At 31.3% G+C, this 21,575-nt stretch overlaps 1 protein-coding gene across 1 annotated transcript in view; it reads right to left on the reverse strand.

Moving 5' to 3' along the window:
* LOC125050970 (proteoglycan 4-like) overlaps positions 1 to 20,768 on the reverse strand; it is a 31,031-nt gene extending 10,263 nt beyond the window's left edge. The window contains exon 1 of the mRNA XM_047651072.1: positions 20,666 to 20,768. Coding sequence (XP_047507028.1) covers positions 20,666 to 20,683 — 18 coding nt within the window. The 5' untranslated portion in view covers positions 20,684 to 20,768. The remainder of the gene's footprint in view (positions 1 to 20,665) is intronic.
* Between the last annotated feature and the right edge of the window lie 807 nt (positions 20,769 to 21,575).

A 21,575-nucleotide genomic window follows, 5' to 3' on the forward strand; every position in this document is an offset into this window, starting at 1 on the left:
GTAATTAAAACGCGATCAACGCATCTTGTCGTTGCAAAGACTAAGAAAAAATATTGCTTCATATAATAGAGTGGGTTTATATTTTATTTGACGTAATTCATGCTTTAATACCTTCAGTACACTTTACCTTTGGATTTCTGTATGAATAAAGGTACCTAGGAGATGTTCCCCTTCTGTAGTTTAACATCTGTTCCTATTTAAATTTTATTTAATTATTGCATTATTATTAATTATTGAATCTGTATATTTTTTACGAAAATTTGTACTATTTAGTTATACTTTCTCTATTCAAAATAACTGTTTATAATACGACCACCACTGTACAATTTTATATTAGGAAATTACTTATAACATATGGTCCCGCACTACAAGAGTCGGGGAAAAAAAACTTTCTATTCGTCTGTCGTCTTATCTTGTTTAATAATATAATAAATAAAACAAAAACATTGAATGTTGTTTTTCCTTCTAAATTTTACATGGACAAAGTAAAAACACTTTATTGTTGTCAATCATTCTCTCTATTTTTAATTCTAACATTGTGGTACCACATAGATAATTGACAGTATTGCAATAGTCAATTCAAGACTCGTAAAAATTATGTGTCTCTGGTCCTGGGCGTGAGAGTGTACCTGCACGGGCAAAAGACAATCACAGTAAAAGTTATCGTCCTTGAAATTCAAGAATCCAATTACATTAATATCAGTAACGGTTCCACTTGGCTGCAGTATTTGCCAATGTAGGTTACAAATTCTTCTCATATTCGGATATCCATATCGATATGTGATACTTATGAAATACGTGCGTAATTAGACTATATCTATTAGAATATATGTGATATTATAAAATGTTTGTGCCGTCTGCATATAAAAAAACCTGTAGCTAGTTTAAGGTCTAGGCCTCAGATTTCTGTGTATGAGATTTGTTTTTTTTCTTCTAATAGGCAACTAGGAGATTAGCCCTGTACCAGACAGATATATTTTTTTTTATATGTATAACATTTGGTTCTGCACTTCTCGCACGCATCATGTTTCTTTTTTTTTTTAGTTTTTCTCTTTAATTAGGGTTGCCTGGAAGAGATCGCTTATTAGCGATAAGGTCGCCCGTTGCATCCTTTATAATTTTTATGTATTGTGTTTCTTTTATTTGCAACGAAGTGTAAATAAATAATAAAAAATAAAGATATACGCCGTCGACTATATGGGTCTAAAGCATGCTGGTTTCATTTAAATGTTTTCCTTCATCGTACGAATAAGTGTTAAATGCGCATTCGACAGTCCATTGGTGCATTACCGGGGTTCTAAACTACGACCTCAGGGATGACAGTCGCACGCTGAAGCTAAGCTAATCCGACTTTCATGTTTGCACATGTTTTTTGGGCAACCATAGGTATATAACACACACCACCACCTGTAAGGAAAATCTCCAAGAAGGTTTCCAGGAAAATGTCCAGAAACTGTTACATAAATCGATTAATTAAAAATTGTTTGGTATCTTATGTTAAATGTTTATTTGTGTACTAATTTTCATTATTATTATTAAATTTTTCCGACTATAAGTGCTTTCTATTATCATAAATTGCTTAGATCATACAAAAACACTTAAAGTCGTTTAGTAGTTTCATTGATAAATTAATTTACATTCTGTAAAAAGTAACGATTCTAAACCATTCTGTTGCATCTAATTAGATAATGTAACAAACAATTAACTGTGTTTAACACAGCCTTCTAAGCACCAAAGAGAAGGTCAAGCAGATTATTTAATTTACATAAATATGCATTTATAAAAACTGAAACAATTTTTGCTCTAGTAAACTTCAGTCAAGGTAATGTTTGCGCAATTTGTACAAAAATAATGTTGATCTTTCAACTTCGCCGAACTTTTATATAAATTTGTAATAAATTCAAGGATTTTTACATTTTAAGTTATATAATTGAATATATATTATATGCACAGTTCGAAACATATAGTGTGTGTAATCGAGATCTTGAATGACTGAATTTTTTTTATTATCTAAATTGTAAATTGTGACTTGTTTTACGTATTAACAACATTTTCAAATGTTATATCAATCTTATCAAAGGGATACGTCTTACTTATTCAAACCAAAACAATTATAATTTCAACTAAACTCACGAGAAGTAATTGTAATATTATGTACATATAAACAAAACACTATTTTTAATAGTAAACTTAAAAAAACCCATGATTATATATTGGCTATTAGTAATACAACTCGGTGTGGTCACCAGGGCGCTGTTAATGTCACTATATCATCATTGTAATTCTATTAAAATTTTCTGGCAAATTACCGACATTACAGGCCAAGTATTTTCACAACTTGATGATGAAAGCTGAAAGTGCATCGGTTCACGACAAATGACAAATAAATAGCTCTAATCAAATGCCTATTTGTGGGGTACTTTCGAAATTGTGTAGTAACTGCCTACCTTCTAACTCATTAAGTGCCGTGATATGTTCACCCCGTTATAGCAGGAATGAACACACGCCCTCATTAAAGTAAAAAAGGTTATAACACAACAGCCTTTAAAATACAAAGGCTACTTTGAAGTTCAATAATATCTATTTATCTCATTGCAGGAACAAAACAATTAGAACACATAAATATTATGCAATGACTACTACTAGGGTAAGCACATTATTCCATTTATTCCTGCCATATTAATAAAGAAGAAAGACTGGGGAAATACGTATCTCAGTCAGGTATCACCAATTACCAGCAAATAGATATATTTAATATAATTAAAAAATGCTTTAATAATTTAAAACCTCTGGTAAAATATAGGAATAAAGGATTATTAGACAGAATGGCTTTGTTATTCTTATTTTATATTAAAATACTTATTATATAAAATTTATTTCTTTTTATATAGCTAGCTAATAATTTTTAGCTGTGTTTTAAGATTAATTGAATGTTTATTCCATTTTTGGCTTATGTGTATAATGGAATTGTTTAAATAGTGAATAACAAGTAGCTGTAGGAATACTCATAAGCAAATAAATAAATATATAAGATGTGTAACTTACACTTAAATTAAAATATATTACGTGTTTCTGCACTGTGCAATAACCGCTTGTTTTTTATTATATTTAAATTTATACAATACTATATACTACATAGAGACCTACAATTTCTTATATTATTCTTTCCTTTTACGTCTTCATTACATCCCTCAATTGTTTTCCGCAAACGTTATCCATAAACAAATGAATTCGCAATACGCAAATTAAAAAGTCTTCTAATAAAGGCAGTTTTGAACGGTTTTGATTGAGAAATTAGTATTTACAGAGATTTTGCTATAATTGCTTTGTCGTGAGCTATTTCCGTGGCACAGACTATTTGAAAGTATCGCAAATGAATATCTTGAGACCTGTGTTCGAATTAATAATTCACATTGAAGTCGGTTAAAAATGAAGGCGGTGTATGTAGCTTAACTTTAACTTGAACTAACTTGAACTTCGTTCAATAACCCGTTAATTGAACTTTTAGTTCCAGCTTTGCATTTCTTAGAAAAAAGATCCACATATAGAAAAACTAGCTAATCACTTTCGCTTGCGCGTCCGGCATTACGCATGCGTAGAAAGTTTACGTTTTCACCCATCTCGATACATTTTGTTTATCCGTTGAGGATTAATGACCCGTGTATAGTTTAACGAACGTATAAATCCTTTAATATCGTAAATATGTAATTAATTGATTATTAGTACAGCTTACGTGCTAATACAGAACGTATTCAATAATAACAATATTAATTTTCATATATTTTAAACATGTTTTGAAGTTTTATTTTAAAATAATGGTTACATCATTAAAAAGCTAAATGTAAAAACTAAGAAGTTTATAATGCCAAATGTGTAGAGGACTCAACTATATTAGGTGGAAAGACAAGTTCGTAGGCTAATATAGAAAAAATCTTGTATATCATTTAAGTTGCCTTCGAAACAAAGATTATAGAGGTCATAAAATTTTTTGATACCATTTTTATAGTACGATTTGTCGTTAGTCATAAAATAGGTTTCAGTTTTAGCGATTACCTCTTCATCAGCGTAAAATTTCTGTCCAGCATTCTCTTGAGTCTGAGAACAGGAAAAAGTCGCTGGGGGCCAAATTTGGAGTATAGGCCTTTCTAAACAAACCTGAGGCCAAATGCGAAAGCAATTGAAGCCCCATTCGTGGAATTTTGTTATATGTATATAAGTTAATATAAGTAAAATAAAAGTCAATTATAATATGTAATATAAAATATATGTCATTAATATTTCATGGCAATTTCGACTCTGATGTTTGAAATAATTATCTATTGATTGCACACATCCCCCAGGGCACACTTGAGTGTGATCGAAATACTGATACTGAATACAAAAACGATGAATCAATCTGAATTTAATGATATAATGGTCACGTGACATTTAATTGGTATGAATTATTTATGACAAATCAGGTTACGATTCGTTTTGCTAATTAGGAAAATGGTAACTAATTTATTTAAATAAAGCCTTTTATTGTATCAAATCCAGTCTCTGTTTAATTTATTTGTATCGTATAACGAGTTCTTGTTTATTGAAGTTATTTGTTTCACGTTATGTTGAATAACACATAATATTTAATATGTAATTTTCTATCAGTCATGTTGAAATCTTAAAGATTTTTACTAATTGTATAGGTCGAAATTCTTCTAATTCTACTTGGCGAAATCGCCTATGTTAAGACATTTCAGAGGCACTTTGCTATAAGAGGTCTCCAGCACGTTTCTGGATTAGGGGACTCTATGCGTACCACAGTAATGTGCATAGCTAGGCATCAACTATATAATAACAGTAATGAATGAACATGAAGCGCTGATTAAGAGGTTGTCGCCGATACTGAAGCCTATTTTGAGGCTAAAACAAATCGTACCTATTATAAAAATGGTAAATTGATTGACCGCTCGTTGTATCGCTAGATTGAATAATCAAATCTAAAGCAAAGTAAAGGTAAAAAATTATTTAATAATATAGGTAACATAATGTACACTTATGACTCGTCAATAAGGAAATACATATTAATGCTTCTAATTTTATATTTACTGCAAACATTACATATCCCATGTGACATTTTAAGTAATTAATAATAATAACATAACTTCAAAAACAAAGATTTGTCCTCTATCAGCAGTAGGCATGGTGAAATAGGAGCACGCACTTACACTCTCGTGGGAACAACACGCAAACATAGTCGAAATAACCAAATCAAATTCTTAAAAAAAAAAAAGGTTTTATTATATGTTAGGCTATGAACTATTCAGCCCACCTAATGTATAGCGTTATCGATATTACTGACTATACATAACGTAGCATTAGGTGAAGTGATTGTACTCATTATGTACTAGTAGCAATAGTATTGTAACAATGTATTGGTTAACTTTTTCTTGCAATTTCTAGTAAGTTCAAGGCGCTGTGAAGATGCTACACTCGCCAGTCCCACAGTGGCGCTTGCGTCACTCTGTTGCAACGAATCGATGGACAGTAACATTTTTGTTTTAGTACCTAGCTGCGAAAACGTTATGAAACTCTGTTCAATTGTAATAAGATCCTGCATTTTTAATAAATTTTCGAGTGAAATAATTTATGAAAGGTATTAGAAATATATGGTATATGAAACTATTTGTGATTTTAGTATCAAATTAAAACAAAAAGTATTTTTTAATAATTGAATATGTGTATAACAGTTGAGCAATGTATTGCATTTTATTGTAATTATACAGAAAAAAAATCTCAGTTTTGTCACTAAAAATGTAAGCTAAAATAATGAACCTTTGTAAATAACAGCTTATATGCTATTATTTACAATACACGGTCTTGAAACTTGAATATATCTTTTTCGTTTTAGATTTTACGCCTATTCACAAGAACAAATGACAAATGAATGCAATATACTACATTAGGTTACCAAAGAGTTCTAAAATTGAATTTCAAAAAAAGTTTTCATTAGCAATGTTTCTAACTGGCCAGTTCTAATTATTTTCAGTGTTACCCACGTATCATGAAATAAACCTAAAAATTGCCCGCCGGTGATCTGTAGTGTGTTAAAGTGTTTATATGAGTAACTACTAAATGACATATGACATAACACTAAATGACTGATTATGAGAGAGTAAAAACAAAAAACAACATATCTACAGATCCCTTGGCAGCTTATTTCTCACATCTAAGAGGAAATAAAATATAAAATGCCTGAATTGCTGGTAATATTTCTATTCAACCAATATTAATCATTGTTTCCCAAGATCACTCAAGGGCCATAGCAATTTGAACAACCTCGACCTTTTCACAAGCACTTATGATTTAATCGTGGTAATCTATTATTGCTTTCACTTCACCTTGGCAATCAAGACACGATTTGACTGGACATGCAATTTCGGCAAATCAAAATATCATTTATATCTAATAAAAACTATTCAATACTTCCAAATTTACATTTTTTTAAAAGATACCACATGGACTCTCTCAATGCTAGAGGGCTCGTGAGTGTGTGGCTGGCCTTTTAGGAATTAGTACGCTCTTTTCTTATAAGAACCTAAGGGGTTTGGAAATTTTTCCGTATGTAGCTGGATCCACATACTGTAGTATGCGGCAACATTTTCTTTAAAAAACGCTCAGTTGTGGAATAAACATTTACTACCATTTCCTAAATCATGGGTAAACGACGGACTAAAACTGACAAAGAACTGTAAAAAATTTTAACGACTAGTTTTTTTTTTAATATTTTTTTTTTAAAGTTTGTCTATCAACAATAGACAGATTGAAATGAAAGGACACTGACATTTTCGTGTTTTTTACTAATTTTGACTTGAGCTACAAAGGCTTTTTATTGTTGACTGTGTAGGTTTAATGAAATAAATATTAAGAAATTAATTACAAATTATAAAAAGTCATTAATTTGAGAGCATACATAAACTATGAACCGACCAAACTATCTATGAATGGTATATTATAAATGCAATAACATAGAGTGTATTGACTCTTGCTAACCGGTCAGATGAGAGGGTCAAGATTAGAGAAAGTAACGTTTGGTTTATATGATCTTATATCTGATACACATATCTTTATACTTTAAGTAATATGTTTTTATAAGAAGATGAGTGGTTTTATGCCTAATTAGTCATTATTTTCGGAAAGCATTCATATGCTAACATTTGATTTATTTAACGGTTATTTGAGCCTATAGTTAAATATATAATATTCAAAACTTCTATTCTATAATAGCAAGTAAAAAGTTAGCTATGATAACATGTGAGCAGAATTTTAATACTGCAAACGTATATATATAGTAGAAACTGTTATTTACCTTTATAGGCTCGATAATATTATTTTTAAAAATATTTATATAAATATTATTTTGATTATGTTGAAAATATAATGCCCAAAAAAATGTTATCAATCATCTTACACCTGTGGCCAATAATGTCAGTGTTGTATAACGTCAGTTTTGGTAGTAATAATGAGCCCTTTAGATTTAGATACATTCATAAATTATAATATAACATTCTCGTTTCCGATAATATCCAATAGGTCAACATCACTTATATTCATAAATAAAGTTACAGTTTTTATTATTCCAGCGTCGCACCCGCCCCAATTTTATGTTAGTTATAAGCTCCTGTTTTAAACAATTAAAGACAGTTGACGAAGCTTCAAGATAATTCCTTCAACAACCGCAACCAAACTCTATACTACTACTATAAAAGTCAGTGATCACAAATTAACAAGACTGACATATCGACGTCTAAGCTAAAGACAGTATGCACATTAATGTGCGCCTAAACTATAATTTTCTATTGTTTGGTAACATTGTTTAATAGTTATTAGTGCATTACATAATTATATTACGTGTAAGCATCGCGTGATGTTCTACATTACTACACGGATGTCTGAACACCTGCCAGTCCATCTGAATTTTAACGCACGCCGCCACAAAAATGTCTTGACTTATGAATAACACAATTGAATAGCAATAAACCTGGGGAGGCTGAGCGGAATCATCATACGAACATAAGATCAATTATTCCACGTCATTTAATTTGAATAGGTAGACATCCCTACTCATCGGCAAAGAAGACAGAGGGCCGAGAGAAAAAGCCGGCGTACTCTTTTAAAATAGCAAATCATCAAACAACACTTATTTTAAAAAAAATATCGCAAATTAATTAGAAGTAAGGTACTACTGGTGATATGAAAATATGCTTGTTAATTTAGCTAGTTGGCTGTTTCTTTTGTTGTTATTAAAAATATAGAAGAAGTGTATATATTAACTGTTACATATATAATTATGTATTCAATATGAAGAAATAACTGAGAGAGAAAATTGAGAATAAATATATATTGCGTTGCGTAATATCTCGTCCTTTGTTTTTTAAGTTATTCAATTGAAGCCAAATATTGTTTAGCGTTAACTAATAACTAATATAATCAAAAACATTTAAATAAATATCGTAAAAAAACATAGATTGTTCGCCTAGAAAGGATCGCTCAAAGGCCCGTTGTCCTACTTATTATTGTGTACCAAGTTTACTTGTTTTGCTAAAATTAATTTATTGAATTTTAATTAATAAGTAGTGAAACCACTTTAAAATGTTCGTCTGGTGCTTAATCAAGTTGATGAGTAAAATAATAAATTATAGAATCCAATTTCCTGCATAAATTAAATATTCAAATAAGCTTAAAGATTTAACATTTAGAGGAGGAAGCAATTTGTTTCCAATAAATCATTTTAAAGGTTTCACTTATGCGCTTAACGAAAATATAATTATTTTATTTTAAATCAATAACCAACTTTGCGGAATTAAGCAAGCAGATATTATTTAGCCGCTTAAAAAAAATTGTTTGAGGTATCTTTAAATTTCCTAACTTCATATTAATTACGTCGTGTTTTCTAATCACACACTCTTTGTGACTCAAAATGTGTGACTCCGAAACGAAAATCTTCCACCGCTCAGACACAACCTATAATAATTTTCGTATTTTTTTTTAAAAATACAATATAAAGTGTTTGAATATCGATCAAAGCGTTAATTTACGACGCCAAGAAGCTTTAAGAAAAGCAATTTCACTACTGGAACAACGAAAGAAGTTATAATCTACGGAGAATCTAGCTTTTCATTCAAATTATACGCAATACAAAAAGCTAGAAGTAATATTGAACGCAAGCCAAGTGAACTATTACTAAAGGTTAGTGTAGTTAGAAAGGCTCTCAAGGTCCGGACAGTGCCCGGTAAAGTTTCATTCACAAGCTATCCGATATCTGTTAACTAACACGTAAAGTTACATATGATATGATATTACGGCATATATTAAATTCTTGGTTCACATAAATTAGGTGTCTAGTAGTATATGAGTTTAGATATATACGTATATAGAATTCGTTAATATTTTGATAGATTTTCTTCTTCAGTTGTCTGTTTTGTGCTTATTGATATGTATTTTATATTTGTAGTCTGTAAGGGTAGGGTTAAATTTTATGAAATCTTCACCGTTTTATATAATATAATTATATATTTATAAGTCATAGTAAATAGAAGTTAGCTACGCACGTAGAATTTTTTTAAAATGCTTAAAGCTGGCATACAAGGAAAAGTTTTCAAACACGGTACTATTTAAAAAAAATATTAATATTAATAAAATATTTAATATATATTCTTGTACGTATATAGGTTAATTGATTTTTTATAGAAAGGGGCAAACAAGCAGGAGGCTCATCTGATATTAAGTGATGCAGCCCATGCCACCTCTGGCACTCTCACTCTCCTCTGGTTGCCGGTCGGTAAGACAAAAACAGTTTATTAGAACATTCAAACTAAAAAAACTTAACATAAAAAATGAATCCAACATTTACCTTGATATATACAATACCTTTACAGCCGATTAAGAATCAGTTAATAGATAATGGCTGGGTTACTTACCTGTAAAATAAAAACAACATTAAATACATTGTTACCATACAAAAGACTTCAACGCGCTTTTCACACTATTTCAATTACATTAATTAAATTTTCACATTGTAAATATTTTAACAAAAGTATAACGAAACAAAATTAGACGCTAAGATGGCAATTATGACAATTTTTGCGAAGCCGTTTCGTAAGAATTCAACTGAAGAGTCGTGGGAGAATTTGATGTAATTGAATTGTTTTGAGGGCTTAGAGTTTAACGGCTGTAGTAATGATAACACTCATCTCAAGGCCGTGTAATTACTGATTATAAAGATATGTATGGGTGTTATGAATATTTAAATTATACTTCGCGAAATATGAAGCAAGAGATAAGAATCATTAGTGGTATGATTTTTTAACAGAAAAGGTCAAATTTAGAATTCAACGTGCATACACAATTTGTTTGTATACTCGTATATATATGTATATAAATGTTTTGTTTTCGATAGTAGATATAATCATAATAGTATTCTATACCACCTATTCAACTCGACGTCATTCCAAAATTGAGAGTTTTTAAGGCAGTTTTAGCCGCACTTTGTGGAACCAGCTGCCAATTGAAGTATTTCCGAACCATTTCGACTTAGGGTACTACAATAAAAGAGCGTATCAATTCTTAAAAGGCCGCAACGCACTCGCGAGCACTCTGTCATTGAGAGGGTCCATTGGCGTCGGTATCACTTAACATCAGGTGAGCCTCCTACTTAGTGAGTGCCCAATGCAAATGTAATTTTTTTTCTAAACTAACACAATACTATGGTAAAAGAAAATCAATTTCTTTCAAGAGTGAAAATCAATGTTAGAACTTCCCTCAGTTCGGTAACACAGATAACTCATGTTGCGTAAGCGCAGCGTAACGAACCGGTTCGAAGGGCAGAATGTAGAGCAAACATGTACAATGTGGCTAGACTGTTTGTCAACACTTGTTTAAGTAATATTTGCATTATTATAAGGCCTTGGTGTTTATAATTGTTCTAGTTTTACTTTATTTATTCTGGCACTAAAAATATCGATGCTGTTAAGCGTCTAAAAAATTTGGTTGGAGAAATATTTCAATTTTATTACTAAAAAGGTACTAAGGTAACATAAATTTGTTACCTTAGTACCTTCATCATTTAAGAAATGATATTTAATTAGATATCGTATATAACACAACAATTACTTATAGAATATACTTCAGATAAATATTATGGCAATTCCTTTTAAAAGACTAAAATAAAATTGAAGAAACGTCAGTTTACAACAGTTAATCAAATTCAGTTAAAAAACTCTCCTGAATTGAGAAAAAATAAATTAAATCTACGTATTCTACTATTATTGTAAAGGTATTAGAAATATCAACGTCGGTAGTTCTTTACACATTTATTTATAATTTATTTGCCAATCAATATTCATAGTCCAGTGAGCAAAAAGCTGAAACCGTTTAATCATTTGTTACGTTATGAATATTATGTAAAGTACGTTAAGTACTGCTAAGTAATAGTTTTTTCACTATAGTATAAATAATATGAAAGGTTTTTGATTGGAACTCAAACGAAACAGAGTAAAGAAATCTTTGTGTGTAAGATATATATTTGTCAGATTGAGGCATACTCATGTATAAAATAGAGTTTTATTTAATATTACTTCATAAAATTTTGAGTTTCGGTTTTATATTTATATGATTTGTATGTTTTTTAAACACTGTAAGGGGTTTTTTACTGACAATGCTTCTATGTTTGCTGCATCCTCAGAAACAAGAACTATCTAATGGAACTACTAAACCTGACGACACAAAGATATCGTATGCTAATAATTAAGATGGAATGTCTTTGATCCCTTGGAAAATGGGACGGGCTTTAGTATGGGATGCTACCTGTGTAGACACCTTTGCCCCGTCTCATCTCCTTCGGACAAGCCAAAAAGCTGGCGCGGCCGCAGAGCAGGCAGAAAATAACAAACGGCACAAATATAAGAGTCTTTCCTCCAACTTCAATTTTGTTCCCTTTGGAGTAGAGACTCTTGGGCCGTGGGGTTCAAGTGCACAGGCGCTTATTAAAGATTTAAGTTGGCGCCTGGTAGATAGTACCGGTGACCGCAGAGCTGGCACTTTCCTGGCTCAAAGAATAAGTCTCGCAATACAGCGAGGAAATGCTGCCAGCGTTAAAGGTACACTGCCACAGGGACCAAACTTTTTAAATTTGTTTTAATTTTCATTTTATTTATTTTTAATTATTTTTATTATTACTTTATAGGTTAAGAAAATTGTAAATACTGTATTTGTGTAAATAATTAATTATAATTGATTAAAAACGTAGTAAAACTATACTTTTTAATTATTTTAATTAATTACAGAAATGATTATAGAGTAAAGGTATCTTAAGGACTAATTTTGATATGATCGCTGCATCTGCAGGCACCATCTAACGGTATTACTAAATAGGAGGGTCGATACAACGATAATGTATGCCAACAATTAATTAAAAAGTAAAGATACATTTAAAAACGAAACACAAAGGTTTTGTGTTCAAATATATCGTCACATCATTAATAACAACGTGCTTAGAATCTCTTAACAAGCCTGGACAATAGATTAATTATAATACCACACACACTGAGCGCTTTCTAAAATCGATTTAATCGATTAATGCGAGCCATTAATCGAACATTATAACCATTCACCCGCCAGTTACAGTTTTAATTTAGAGTTTACTTAACTTTTACATAATGTTAATTGACTGTGTTATGAATACGTATAATGCAATTACAATTTATAAATAACAAATTACAATGTAGGACGAATTATAATTTGGTTTTTGTATACTTATTGTAACAAATGGTTTTAATTTTATATTGTCAAACTCGTATATTAGAAATAGTGTGTAATTTAAAGATATGCTTGTTTATTATAAGAACGGATTTGTTTTAGGATAAATACGAAAAAAGTTTTCCAAAGGTTTATAACAATAGCACCCAGACAGGCGGAAAATTACATAGTTATTATAACGTAAAAATATAGTTTGCTTTCACGAATAAAAAAATTCTCTAACAACATTTTTTAACTTAACTAAATGATCTATTTATATTTTGTTGTAAAAAGTTACTTTTATGTTACGAATAGCCGTAGAATATATTAAACTAAAAAACAAGTAAATAAGAATTCACTGCTTTATTTTTTAATAAAACGAAGCAAATTGCTTACTTGATAGCGTCATTGTGATCTATCATATTGTGTTGCCATTTTTTAAGAATAGACACGCTCATTTTAATTAAATAATTATTCTAATTTCTCACAAAATACTCTGATATTATATATACACAAATAATATACATTATACAGTGTTGGCCAAGTGGCTTCAGTGTGCGACTCTCATCGCTAAGGTCGTAGGTTCGATCTCCGTCTGTGCACCAATGGACTTTCTGTTTATGTGCGCATTTAGCATTCGCTCGTTTCGAAGGAAAACATCGTGAGGAAACCGGCTTGCCTTAGACCCAAAAAGTCAACGGCATGTCTCAGTTCTTGCCTATTAGATTGATAAATAATCATGAAACAGATACAGAAATCAGACGCCCAGATCTAAAAAACGGTTGTAGCGCCACAGATTTTTTTATTTTTATACATTCTGTATACACAGCTAAGGAGGCGATATATCCGCAATAAAGGCCTATAAATTGCGTCGATTTTGCATATTTAATGTAAGTAGTGGGCACAAACGGCTATTGTAGTAAGATCCTTTGTTATGCAGATAGACTGTTATCAGTAGACCTTGCATTTTTATTGTGCGAATACAGAGTTCATATTTTTTGTGAGCGTCTTGACGAGGCAGCAGTATTAAAGTAAATCATCAGTGTTCCCTTGGTAACGTTTAGTCCGTTTAGGCAAGTAGGTGGTGAGCTTTCTGGTTCCCACTTTTAAGCATTTCTTTATTAGAGTCGCAATTGACTGAAAATGTTTCTAACAATATCTGAAAATTACCTAATTTTGGTATACCTACTAGAGAAGATTTTGGTAATAATACTACATTCGATCTAATATTTTTATATTAGCACTTTATTAAGCTAAACTCTAAAAGCTCAGAACACGCTTTTAAAGTTTCATTACAATCCTGTACATGGAACCTTAAATAAATAGCCATATACATACATGGTTTTTGCACTGTTTAAAAACGTAATACATAATATTATATGTAAAAACACGGAAGAGGCTAATGGCGACCTCTGACAGGTGCTGAAAACAAACGTGACCAACGTTCTTTGTTAATCGTTTAATTGTTAATAAACAATACATCGTTAATAATATCTTACATATTCTAAGGCCGGGAATATGAAGGTGCTTACAAAGCTAATGTTTAGGAGGAAGCTTGAGGTAAAAAATTGTTTATCAATTGTTTTACAGGTATTTTTGTTTAGAGAATTAATTTTAATGGATCTTATTTGGTGATTGTAACTGAACTTTTTATAACTTTTATGTTGCCTTGACCTTTTGTTCATTACACAACTTTACAATTGAAACACAGATTATATATGATATATGATATACGAAAAAGATATATAGTTAAGTAGTTATTGACGTCGTTTTTGATAACTCGTAAGTTTTTAACTTTGACAGATTCAATAAAATCGAAATTGAAAATATTAATTAAGATATATTTAAATATGAAATTAATGATAACTATCCTTATTTATTGACTCCTAAAGTGCTAATAAAGAATTTGGATAAACACATAAGCCATTAGAAACAATTACCACAGAAATCGATTATTATGTTTCGATTTTTTTTTGTTACAAATAAAGCAATGTATACTACAATACTACATACTAAGCATTATGACAAAAAATAATATAACATTGCATTATAATGAGGATGAATTGGGAACCCTTTTAAGTAAAAATACCTGTTTCTGTTCCTAGATCTTCCATAAGAAACTTCATTGTTCGTTCCAATTCTTTTATTTCGGATTACAATTTTTTTTTTTAACTGTTAAAATTAGTTCTCCGAATTTTTTTCAAAAATACCAAACTCGGCGAACTCCGTTTCGCCACCGTTCGTTTCATGTAACATTTCGTTTAGTGATCCCGCTTTTCTGTTGAAATTTTTCCTGAATTTTCTTTGCTATAAACCTCATGGAGCCCGAGACCTATCCAACGAATGCAAAACCGTGGAAATCGGTTCGTGCGTTCTGGAGTTATAGCGTCAGGAAGGAAAACCCGACTTATTTTTATATAGTAGATTAAGCGACGCGTGAGTGCATGAGTGAATGAGTGAGTGTGTAACTACATGATAGATTTCAGGAGCAACTCTGCGTAAGGTGTGTTCAGAAGAATATCTTCAACCGTTTTTTTTAATTGTTGAGGGTGAGTGGGTAATTATTAAGCAGCCTTTTTAATTTATAGTCTGGCGAAGTAAGACTATACTGTCTGACCGACGACAGCATCCCTATTTCGTTTTAGAAACAGCCAACAATCAAAAGTTATTGAAATTTATGACTTTGGGTTATTATTTCCAACAAGGTAACATTAGATTCAATAAGTAAGGATTACGAAATGGAGGTTGAATAATACATAATTATTGTACACGTTCAATATCCAATTATATAGTTGTTTAATGATTTTTAAAGAAAAGTTGCTTATTATTCTGAAGGCTCTCTTGAAACATATTACGGCTTGTTAAAAATTGTGTTTTAATTTTGATATGTTTTTGAGATAATATGAAGTGTTTTGAAAGTTTTCTTTTATATTTGTTACAAACGAAAATTAGGGCGAATAATGTCAAAATCCCATAAATTTTAAAACTTTATTTTTCGGTTTTTGCACCTAAACACTTAAAACTGCCCATCAAGAAATAGAACAGGGGGCAAACGGGCAGGAGGCTCATCTGATGTGAGCCGCGCCACTCTCACACACTCTCAATGCCAGCTCGCGAGTGCGTTGCCGCCCTTATAAGAATTGGTATGCTCTTTCTTGAAGGACCATAAGTCGAATTGGTTTGGAAACACATCAGTGGGCAGCTGGTCTACATAGCGGTGGTCCGTGGCAATAACTGTCTTAAAAAACGCTCAGTTATGGAAAAATTATTAAATTTTAAAAATTACTATAACAATCCGACAAAAAAACCAAAAAAGCTACACATAGATCAATGTTACATTTTCTAATTTTCCCTTTTCACAGTAAAACGCAAAGTATTGTATAATAAGTTATAAAAAGCACAAGTAACTGTCCGTTCACACCATGATACGTTAATGATGGATAATTGCGAGGAAAGTTTACGGGAAAAACGCAAAGAAAGTTTTGTATTTGATAAACGCATCGAATATATACTGTTAAGTAATAATGGCTTCGATTAACTTCTATTTTTTTACATTGGAATTCACCCAATACAGACACAATAGTACGTATGTATACGTAGGACAGTAGCCTAGTAGGCACGCGATCAGGCAGATCTGAAGGGGTCAAATCTCCGCTTTCCTAAAAAGGGACTTTATTACCTTAAACTTAGGTGGTAATTCAGACGGCAAAAGATCACGTGGCTGACCAGATCGACCGATCAAGTGTGTTCAACGTCTTCAACTGTACACTCCTATAAAGATGTGGTGGACAGAAACCGGTGGAAACAGATAGCCCGCTCTAGATGCTTCGTTGCTGACCACAAGGCTCAGACATGAGCTGCCGATTAAAAAGGGAGAGTGTTCTGCTAACTACTCCGGAAATATCCTCAGGATATTACTGGGACAGTCGGAGCTCGCTGGCTGGCGGGACCCGCGTCACTTCTTGTGCTATTCATCTTACCGACACATATCCATAAAAAATAGACCTTTAAATTTTATACTCCAACTTTGATTCATTCTTGGTCTTAATTATGTGGTCATGGATTTGATACCCACTTCCCCCAAAGACTACTTTCCAATAAACCAATACATGCCTTGCTATGGTATTGCTTGCATTTAGTAATAAAATAATTTAGTATTCTATTTCTATTCTCATGCTATGTGACGCTGAAAGACATATCGCTATATTGTCTGAAGTAAGATCACACGCTGAATATTTGCATAAAGTGCCGACAGTAATGAAACATTTCAATGTTAATTAACAGTTGTATAATTAAAGACAGTTTAGAGTAGACTAATATACAGTATTAACAATATTCTTACCCTACATAGTAATAATAATAATTAAAAATTTGTCACTGTGGCAGTTTACTTTGGTGCTGGGAGCATTTCCTTGCTATATTAAATCTTTAATAGACTAATTCAATTATTTTTGAAGTTTATTTGCAATTTAAGGCACGATGCTTCTCTACAATGTAAGGAAGTTCTTAAATTTTAAGCTTTGAGATACTAACGTAGAATGTGACATAGATTTAATTACTTTTAATTAGACATGCTAGTTTAATATATGGCTGATTGTCCTATTTTTAATTCATCCATACCAATTTGAAGGTAAATAAAGGATATATTTATTAATTTTTAATCGCTTGCACCACGCAAATAAATCCTTTAAATTATGCTTTGGAGGTTCCTTAATAAGTTATAATGTACCTATGTAATATACAAATGGCGCTACAATCTTTTAAGTCTGGGTCTCAGATTTCTGTATCTACCTTCGTTGTCTGACACACACCGTTGACTTTTTTTGGGTCGAAGGCATGCCGGTTTCCTCACAATGTTTTCTTTCACTGTACGACCGAGTATTAAATGCGCAGATAGAAATACCATTGGTTCGCTTCCGGGGATTGAACCTACGAACCCAAGGTTGAGAGTTGCACGTTGAAACCACTAGGCCAGCACTGTTCACACTTTAATAGCTCATAGTTATAACCGTTAAAGAAGCCAAATACTTGATAAACTGACCCACGTATCACTGTTATACTTATGATATTAAGTCTGTATGAACGTTAAAAAAATATTTGTTGACAATTGCACAACATTTTAATAATAAGAATAAAAGTACACTTTTAGTTAATCATCGTTCAAGCAGCCCCAACGAAGAATAGGTACTTACTAAAAACCAGGAAATCTTTTTCAATAGTAGATAAAATACTAATAAAGAAAATGTATAATAGCAAACGAAACTTAAAAACAATTACAAACGTATCTTTGAATAGATTCATAATCTGAAGCAATAAAATAGATAACACATAATAGAAAATCATTCAAGTCTATCGAATTGCACCATAAATTGTAGAATCAACACTGTAATAGCTCTATATTTCAACCGATTTTGGTCCCACGCCCACACTGTAAAGCTCAATTTCTATAGCTTTTACTATGAATATATAATATAAATATCCTGTTTCCTATGTTACCGATTACATATACACTTTTTTTAATCCTTTTATGTTTTTAATATTTCAATAGAAAGTGAATTTAAAATAAAAATTTAGGGTAAGTAATTTTCATGTTTCGGCAGCCATTTCCTATTACGCAAATGTGACATAATCAAAAAATCTAAAAGTTCCGATGCAAGTAAATTATATTTGCGGAGTGGTTTAACATAAGTTATTGAGATTGGGCGTTAGAGTACCTATTAATTATGTAAAAGCTGGCACTGCTTAATTTTAATACCCACGATTAGGCTGACTATTATACATGTTAAGGCCACTGACCATCTGTTGCAGTTTTACTTTCTGTAAAATATTTTTAAAATTATGCAACTCCTGTCTTTCAAGATTTATTTTAATACATTGAGTTAATAGTTTCCTCTTACACAAGTTGTGAAACAGTCAGCGTTACCGTGTGACTTCCACCCCTGAAGTGTTTGTTATTCTGTCTATGTGCATTTGACATTCGCTTGTATGGTGAAAGATAAATCATGTCTCAATCATTGACAACATTGGTTTAGAAGATCAAGTACTTGTCTATGAAAAAAAACAAATTATACGAAACAGATACAAAAATCTAAAACGCAGACCTAAAAGGTTGTCACGCCACAGATTTTTTAAATAAAAGTTGTCTGCATCAGAGTGTAAATATTAAATAGTGTTTATATTATTTTTATATAGTTTTAAACTTCATGTCCTTTACGATAGACTTAATTGATGGGAAGGGATTGCTTGGTATCGATTAGGCCGCTATATTATTATTATTATACTATTTTTTTATTTCATATATCATATATATACATAAATGACACGAGGCATTTTTACACAATATTTTGCTCATTACTTGAAATTCTTTAGGTCCTTGAATCTTAACGAATACTTGTATTAGTCAATACATTTTATAATTAACCGCATCTTCGTAATATTAATTAAAAAAGCCTGCAGAAAATGTGGCCTTGTTTTTCCGATTTCTGAACTTTCAATTCTGCCCGCACCAATTACTTTTTATCGGTTTTCGGAGTAAATATTCTATGAATAACAGCTTAAATTCTTTTTTTAAAACAAAACGATTCGTAAAAATAACTTCAATTTTAAATAGAAATAAAGTACTGATGTACTAACTATTAAAACCAGTGGCGCTATCTTTTAGGCCTGGGCCTCAGATTTCTGTATATGTTTCGCAATAATATATTTTTCCTAATAGATAAGTAGGTGTTTAGCCTCCTGTGCCTGACACACGCCGTCGACTACTGTCCACTTCATATTATTCATATTAAATTAACTTTATGAAAATTAACTTTTTTTTCTCATGATATGAATGACTTTCTACTAAGCTTTTGTACTTTTATGAGTTCTTATATGTCAAAGCTTCCGTAACAAAATTCGAATTCAATAAACGAATACAGTACCTATACTTATAAATGTCTAACTCTATATTAAAATATTACATAAATGTATCAGGAAGGTGCGCAAGCGCATTATTATCGATGTTTATAAACAAGTTATCAATATTTGGTCCGCGGTCCGGCGTTACGTTTCCGCTGGTTTCACTTTCGTCGTCGAAAGAGAAATTACTTCTAATGCCATACACTTATGTTTTATTTAACATATAATTCCGTATATCGAGGAATTAAATAAACATGACTTTTATATATCCGGATAAACGAGGATATGTAATTAAATATAACATATAAAGTGGTTTTTAAAGTTTTCCAAATAAAATTCGAAATTCTCTTTTGTGGTGAAAACTGAAGATTTGTTCATACAAACGATATCATTATAGTTTTCTATATTTTTATAAAAATGTATTGCAGGAATCTAATTATAACAACACATTTTTGTTCTTTATAGTTGACAGGAACTTTCTAGAATTTATTTAGTCAAGTTTGAGTTGTGTAATAGCAAACAGTAAGGGTCTGAATTCCTATGATTTCTAAATTAGTTGATGTAGGAATAACATGTAAAACTGTGGTATAAAGTATTTCAGTAATACAATGTATAAAATACCAGTATTGCTTCACACGACCTAAGATCAACAAGGTGCTGCTTAACTCGATAAAGGTCTTATTAGACGAACCTGCGACCTGCATTTATGACCTTTCTATTTTTAGGAATCTATAAAACATATATTATTACACGAAGAAAATTCTTAATTAATATTATTTTATTTTCTATGAAGTATAGATATATATAGGCAACTGATAATATTTAACAAGGGTTTCATTTCATTCATTCACATGCGACAATGGACATAGAAATGCGGTTAAGAACCACCTCTCACAATCAACAATCACAATTATTGACACAAACACAAAAATCACATCCGAATATCCTGGGTGCGTTCTCAAACCGAAATTCTATGCACAATTATTTTGACACTTACGTAAATTTTGGCGGTCATTTTGTAGGTTAACTGTCACTGTCAAATGTCACACGCGTACACATGCGCGGGATATCGCGCGGCGAATGGCGCCCGAGGTCCCGCGCGGGCTTTATACCCGCCCCCCCAAACTATTATTATATTAATTACGTTTGAGTTTCCACTGAAAAGGCTCGCTTGATCTGGATCTAATACTTCCTACTTCGATAATCCCAAATTATTGATATCCGTCTAGAGTTTCAAAAACCTTGGTTGTATCATTGCGCGTCAATCTCTAATATTTTATTCTGAATTATCTTTAAAAAAATACGTTTTCATTTGACCTTGATAGAAATCCGAGATCTAGTTAATCCATGGGCTATCGTTTCTTTAAACGTAAGATATTTTCGTCAAACATTTTTTGAGCTTGCTATTTTTGTTAGCATTAAAATAAGCCACCTTTCTAGACACAAATTGTAATAAATATAATAATTTATAAGCAAGAATATGGTACATAATCTTATGGTGGTACAATCTAAAGTTCGCATATTCTGCCACACATAATGGCGTGTAATTACAACAATTCCTTTTATTCAACAGGATAAAATATACTGAAGACTGTTCTCATTAAAATATATTACGATCTTCAAACTTTTCGAAAATTATGGTATATGATTCTATTATATCTGTAGCAGTGGTACCTAAATTTGTTTAGCTTCCAAGAAAATTTCATATACAATATCTCTCGCAATGTCGTAGCTAAATTAATTTGCAATGCGCAATTTTGAGTCTAGGAAATATAGCTTCCGGTGCTGGAATAAATAAACACATTAACAATTATTGCGGATGAGCATAAGATAAGAATTTTTACCAGCCTGTTCGCTAACGGCCAAAATTAACACGTTCACTGCGGCAAGTAAAATAATAATGTTTC

The sequence above is a fragment of the Pieris napi genome, chromosome 7 (genome assembly GCF_905475465.1).
Source record: "Pieris napi chromosome 7, ilPieNapi1.2, whole genome shotgun sequence".
Lineage (NCBI taxonomy): Eukaryota > Metazoa > Arthropoda > Insecta > Lepidoptera > Pieridae > Pieris > Pieris napi.